The sequence below is a fragment of the Pteropus medius genome, unplaced genomic scaffold, assembly GCF_902729225.1.
Source record: "Pteropus medius unplaced genomic scaffold, Ma_sr-lr_union100, whole genome shotgun sequence".
Taxonomy (NCBI): Eukaryota; Metazoa; Chordata; class Mammalia; order Chiroptera; family Pteropodidae; genus Pteropus; species Pteropus medius.
In genome coordinates this window covers 4,350,926-4,357,898 of record NW_024354498.1, presented here as the reverse complement: position 1 = coordinate 4,357,898, position 6,973 = coordinate 4,350,926, and the positions used below count along the sequence as shown (strand labels likewise).

At 40.5% G+C, this 6,973-nt stretch overlaps 1 protein-coding gene across 1 annotated transcript in view; it reads right to left on the bottom strand.

The window, feature by feature from the left end:
* Positions 1-488: 488 nt before the first annotated feature.
* The window catches only part of RS1 (retinoschisin 1), a 34,033-nt gene continuing 27,548 nt past the window's right edge, over positions 489-6,973 (bottom strand). Inside the window, exon 6 of the mRNA XM_039852328.1 lies at positions 489-743. Within this exon, the coding sequence (XP_039708262.1) occupies positions 510-743 (234 nt within the window). The 3' untranslated portion in view covers positions 489-509. The remainder of the gene's footprint in view (positions 744-6,973) is intronic.

Below are 6,973 nucleotides of genomic sequence, written 5' to 3'. Positions count from 1 at the left end.
CCTTGTTGAACTTGGGAAAGCCAGGACGTGCGCTGGCACTGCAAGGGATGGAAAAATCCGTGTTGACCGATGCCCTAAACACAGGGTTTTTTCTGCCTAGACTAAATGTGGGGTTTATTGTAATCCAGGAGTATCCCTCTGAAGGGTTAGCAGATGAACTAACTGTATGTCTTAAATTGTTTTCTAAACTTCCATATTTGATAGGATTTGTAACATTTATTTATAATTAATTAATATTGTACTGTTATAATCATACCTTTTATGTTAAATGTAAAGTTATTTTGAGCTGTTTGGAACATTGTGAAGCAGTGGGACAGCTACAGTAGTTTCTATAAAAACTAAACAGTAACATTTATATATTGCATCAGGAGTATTTTATTCTATATATAAATATATATATATGGTAAATATCTGTCTGTTTTATAAATATAATCATTTAAAGAAAGTATCATTATGACACTATCTGCCATATTTTTATACATTTGTAATATGAAGTGAGTCTTAAACTTCTAATCAAGGGAGTTGAATTGTGGGTATATGTGACTGTAACAGTAGGAACCTTGCTCAACTTTTAGGCCCCAGCAGTAGCCTCTAGACGTGCTCCTTGGTAGCAGATGAGATGCAGCATCTCCTTCCAAACCCACATGGGGAGAAAGTGGGCTAGGCCAGTGAGAACTCCAGTGGGCCTCACCTCCGTGCTCGCACCGTTGGCTCCTCATCATGTCCAGGGACATTCCTTGCACCTGAGGGAGAACGGGTCTGGAGTTACTCATGGGTCTTTGTCGAGAAGATGTGCTCTTCTACTTAGCATTGGTGTAGAGCGTCGACCAAAGATTTGCCAGTGAACATTCCTAGTTGCAAGGTTGTAAGAGGCACCTGTCTGCAGATCTTGCAGACCAGCTCTATGCTCCTGAGTCCTGTGCACTGTACCGGAGACTCTTGGTCAGGGGTGCTGTAAAGGGGCACATGTGTGGCATTTTATTTTAAACAGTTCTTTAATATTGCTCTTTCCAATATATTTAAAAGGCTCCTGAAGCAATTTTAGATGTAGAGAAAATTGCTATACCCATTTTTTCTTCCTGGGATTGTCCATATTGCGCGTGCGTGCTTGCACACACGTGCGCGCACGCGCGCGCACACACACACACACACATACACACACACACACACGGAGTCAGAATAGGACTTATCGTTCCCTCATTTGATCTCCTTCAACTCTCAAGTGTCACCAAGGCCTTTGGCCAACAAAGGTTTTAGCCCCATGTCTCTGGGCCATCCTTGACAGAAATCACTCAACACCATCATCCATCAAGAGTGTTAGATTTTTGGAAGTAGTCTCTTAGCAATAATATTTTTAAAAGTCCCCTCCCACCCTCCAAAGAGGAAATGTCCTAGTATTTATTACTTGTCCCAGGATTCTGAGAGTGTCAGCCCCTGAATCAAGTCAGCTGTCATTGAAATGTGCTGAGTTACTGTTCCCCCTCCCTCATGCTTTTGAGAATCCTAGCTCTGATGATTATGAAGATTATAAAGAAGAACTCTTAGTTTCTTTGAATCTTAAATTGTGTGCATATTGCATTTTTATATAACTACTATAATGATGTGTGTTGATTATATATAGAGGTCATTTTAAGGTGCTTTTTATTTAATTTTAATAAGTGTAATAGGCACTAAAATGAAATTCAACTGGGTACTATCATTGAAACAATTTGATTCAAACCAATAGTTTGCATGCTCTTCGGTTCTTTTTATATCTTGTTTCTTTCACCAGTTTAGTACTGTTCAAGTAGCTCTGAATTCTGGCTTTTCCCAGGCAGCTGCTCAGTTATATAAGTGACGTGGACCCTTAGCAGTTTTTGCCTGGATACTAATGACTCTAAAAGAGTGTGTAACTCTTCTTTTTCATACTAGATCTGTACCTTGTAGTCCCCCTTGCAAACCAGAAACTACATTTTTTCCTCTGGAAAGACTTCTCACTGTGCTGTGCGCTTAGGAACTGCGCAGTCACATTGCCATGCGGTGGCATTTGAGGCTCGTCGTCACCTAGGGGCTGGTTTCCCATGTTTTCATCCTTGCTAACACTGGGATCTCAGATGTTTGCAGAACATTTCTATTCCTGATGGTTCTTCAAAGAAGGGCTAGAGTAATTGCCTTCTACCTAGAGCAAAGTAAACCTAACTGATGAAGAGTCAATACATACTTTTCGTACATTCCCAGATTTGAGCCAGACAATATCTACAGTGTTTTCAGCTAGTGTTTTTGAGGTAGCTCTTTTATCCTCTCCTCGGCTTTTGTCCATTCTGACTTTTCGTTGACCTCAGTGAGCTGTAAGTGAACTACAATCCGCATTTCTAGCATGTATAATTCTCCTCCTGCTCGCACAGGGAATGGTAAAGTTTCCTCTCAAATCTAACAGGCCTTCTCTTAGCTTTTAACTGTTGTTTTCTTCTGGTCGATGAATTATCGACCTCACAAAGATTGCCATCCATGATAAGGGCTTGATTTAAAGTCACAAAGGCTTGCAATTTCTTTAGGAAGGGGATTTTTTTATGACATCCCATGTTCTATTATCTGCCCTAACTTCCTAAAGGATAGAAAGGTCGAATGAAGGCTTATGACTTACTTTGTTTTATGGAAGTATCACTGATCTTTTGAAAAGAAACTCTGCTTCACTGTTTTTCTACTTTTGGTTTACTGCCATCCTTGTTTTTCTTCTCAGAAGTTCTAAATGAACTTTAACTGAACCTTGTTTGGCCTCAGTCTGAGGTTTAGCCTCTCTCCAGAGCCCCGGACCAAAAGTGCTCTGTGCTGAGGGGCTCAAGTGAGCTGTCTCTACAGCAGTGGTTCTCAACCAAGGCCAGCTTTGCCTCCTGACGACATCTGGCTTATGTCAAGAGACATATTTGGTTGTCACAACTGGGTATGGTGTTGTGCTACTGGCATGTAGTAGGTGGAGGCCAGGCAGGGATGCTGCTGCACATCCTACATGCACAGGACACCTTACAAAGAATGATCTAGCCCCAAACGTCAATAGTGCTGAGGTTGAGAACCCTGCTCTGCCGTATTCCAAGCCCACCAGTCTGCAGAGCCGGGCTCGGGCCTTGTCTCTCCAGGCTACAAAACTGCAAGTATGAATTCTTCAGATCCCATTCTCTTAACCAATCTTCTAACCACTGTTCTCGAATCCCTGGAATCCTATTGCTCGTTTCCATTGTCTTGGGCCTGCTAAAAGGTGCATCCTTTGGGAGGAGACCAGAGTTACTTCATAAGTGTACGAGAACTTAAATTCTAGGTCAGCATCCTTAGAAAAGCTTTCATAGTGCCACGAGGCTTATATTTAGAAGCAAGCAGCAGCCTGGCAGATTGGCATGATTTTTACCAACTGCTCAAAGGCATCCATGGCTTTTAGCTGTGTCTCCCAAAAGAAAATGTCTTTGTTTTTTAAGCCATTTAATGGCTCTTTACAAATATTGGCATATGACGGACCAATTAAACAAAAAAAAAAAAAAAAAAAAAAACCTCTTATTGGTGGTTGTGATGTGGCTGTTATAGGAGTATTTGTGCTGTATGCTTTGGTTAAATCTGTTTTAAAACATGCTTTAAGACTCACCATATGCAGTCGTACTTTCATTCTAAGCCTACGCTGCTGTGTTTCTAGTCACGTCATGTATTATAGAATATGTCGTGGTTGTAGAGTTAGCCAGTTTAGCATGTTCCTAATCTGAAAATTAGTGGACTTTGTTAGGAAATGCTATCCCATTTTTCCCTTCCCAGCACCTCTTAGTTAATGTCATAGAATCCTCACTTCTTAAACTAGGTTTTAGAGTAAATAAGGAAAAAAGCCATTTATTTTCTTCTAGTTATGTGTTGAGAATGACTCATAAGTGTACCACTTTTTTTTGCAAGGCCAGAGGATTACTTTTCAAGTGCGTAGAAGGCACTGTTTATTTCTGTTCACCTAGGTCCCGGCGGTGACCCAACTCTCTCAGCAAGGGCAATCACTCATCGAGACATTCCTAGAGCTCATCTGGGACTCAGAAATCTGCATCTTCTCTCCTGGTCAGAATATTTTTTCTGGAGAGCACTGCTTTTATATCTAGAAGTTCGTTACTTCCTGCATTATAATGGGATATTGAGCTCCGTGTGAGCACTGAGATCCACAGACTCATACTTTGTGAACTGGGAATGTGGTATGATACACTGAACCGAGTCGGAAATACTGAAATATTTCCTTACCTCCTTCAGTTCATCACTAATAAAGTGTGTAGGCTGAGAAAACTTCTCTACGGTTAAAAACAAATGGTTTCTTTAAAGGGGGCAGCAGAAAAGACAGTACAAATATAAGTGTCCTGTCGCTAATCCCCAGAGCCAGACTCTCACAAGAAGGTTCTCTCAGAGACTTAAAGGGCCAACTTACAAAACAAAATCTTGTAAGTAGTTCTGATTTCTTCCCTTAGCATCTTGACCAGCTGAGATATAGACTATCTTGAGGTCTGATTCAGCTGGGTGAAAAATCCTGTCTTAGAAACCATAAGTAAATGCTAGAAAATGAAGCCGTGACAGGGCGAGTCCCTTGTCTGTCTGTATACACACAACGTGGTGACAGTAAGGTGGCTGGGAAACTCTGGGCCTGCTGCCCTATTCTATTCTATTCTATTCTATTCTATTCTATTCTATTCTATTCTATTCTATTCTATTTCTTCTTTTTTAATTGAATGTACTATAAAAGATTATAGACTTTTGTGCCAAGTCAGTTACTACGTGAATATTCATTTCCCATAGTGCTTTGTTAATTCATGGGCGTTAGGCCAGGCCCTGACTCCACCTTTTTCCACTCCAGGCACTGACCACCACCTTTCTGTGTATTTCCTATAGGCTATTAAATATGATCACAACCTGCCTTGTATTTTCATTCATTAACTGTTTACTCCCAAATTTGAGGGAGGTTTGTCTTTTCGTTTTGCCAGAAAAAATTTGTAGTGGTTGCACGTTGGATTTCTAGGGCCAGAGAGCTGCGTCAGTGAAACTGGTTTCACTTGTAAGGCCCTTCATTCACCTACAAGGTTGAGCTCTCTGAACCCCATTTGATCCTTGGGTCGCATTTTGCTCCTCCTTTGGAATCTTGAAAAATCAGTCTCCGTGTTGTATGCAGATTAGAAGTTGCCTTGTTCGCTACTCTTCCAGCGCAGAGTATCAGGGAGAAAGAGGCCTTATCTGTTCCTCCATCCCCTCCGTTTTGACAGACTGCTAAGAATTCCTCAGGACTTCCTTTGGTTTGGGATTGTGTTTTCCCAAAAGCCTGATCTGATTCATTTCGGACGTAGACAGGCTTGTCCTAGTGCTCTGCTTCAGGGTTAATCAGACAAAACCCAGGAATAGAAAAGGTAGATGCCTTGACTTTGTCCCTGGTGGTGGGGTGGGGGGATTAAAGTGTTTATCGCCAGAGTTGTCAAAAGCTCCAATTACAAAGCATTCAAAGGTTCCAAAAAAAAAAAATGATGCTTTTCCTCTTAGAGAACTTTTAAGTTCTCCACAATGGCTTAGATTTTCTAAAATGGAAAGCAAAGCTTGTACGAAATCCGTTTTCACTAGAGATATATGATTGATCACATATACAGTCCTCTCTCAGTCTATTTCCCTCTCCTTGTTTGGTCACTGATGGAGTCAGGCTGGAGGGGTAATGCTGTGATTTCAGGAAGTCAATTCTCACTGTAAACTCGGATTGATTAACAGAAACAAACCAAACAAAATAGTGGTCCCTAATTCCTATCTCCAAGAATTGCTTTGTGCCATTTTGAATTCAGGTAGTTATTCTGTATATACTTAGAAGACTATTTCGAGCTTCTTCAATCTCTAGGAAGTTTGAAGGGGGTATCTGGGAAGACACAGGGCTGGGTGACTTTGAGAACCCTGCTCATGCATGAAAACAAAAATAGAGATAAGCCAGAATGATGTAACATCTAAATTTTGTGGTAGATTACGAATCAGTGGTAATTCTTAATTGCGCAGACTTTATAATCTATACTACAAAGTGTAATTCCATACTTTTTACTGTGGCAAGGGTGTGCTGTGGTGTTAACCTTTTTCATTTTTGAATCCAAACTGAATTTAAAGTGTTGAATATTTAAATTCCTCACAAGCTAATTATGAACCATTTGTAAAGTGTTTCTATAACTTTGTAACATGTGTTGGTACATCTTATCAAGTTTTTTCTGGCATGTATTCTTCCATTCTGAACTTCTGTAAGATTTCTATTGTTGCTGTAAATATTATACAAATATCTATTCCGTTGTAACCTTAATTATCAGCATGAAATGGTTAATTTTTACTGAGCACAATGTATTTTTGAATGGATCTTCCCAAATGTCTTTAATAAAATGCAGATTTTGCACTGACTGAAGTGATTGCCAGGCCATCCCAACATTGAGCACTGTTGTCCCTCCAGTTCGGACTGTGAGCAGCTCTGCAGCTAGTTTCTTTGTAAAGAACTCATTTGAATTCGAATGAGGGATAATGGACCGTTGAAATTGGAATCAGTTTAAGGGACCGAAATTAATGTAAAGCAGGGCAAATCCTGTTATTTAATGATGTCGATAATTTTTTTTGTATTTATAAAGCTTTTTTTCCCCTTCTGGCATTTTGAAAACTTTGGTTTCTTTTACACTTGAGTGTTGTCTCCTTTGCATGTTGCTAGACGCTCACTTGATGGTTTGGGGAGGATGGGCAGAGACGCTAGCTTCCTGTTCAGTGCTGTGGGGAAGGCAAAGACGGACAGCTTAATAAGGATTTCTTTGTGTTTTAGAGCCGGGGGGTTGGCAAACTTGTTCTACAAAGGGCCAGATAGTAAATATTTGAGGCTCTGTGGACCATTAGGGAGGGTCTCTCTGACTTCACAACTCTGCCAGCATGCAACTCTGCCATTTGTAGTGCAAATGCAGCATATATCATGTGTGAATGAATGGGCGTAGTATCT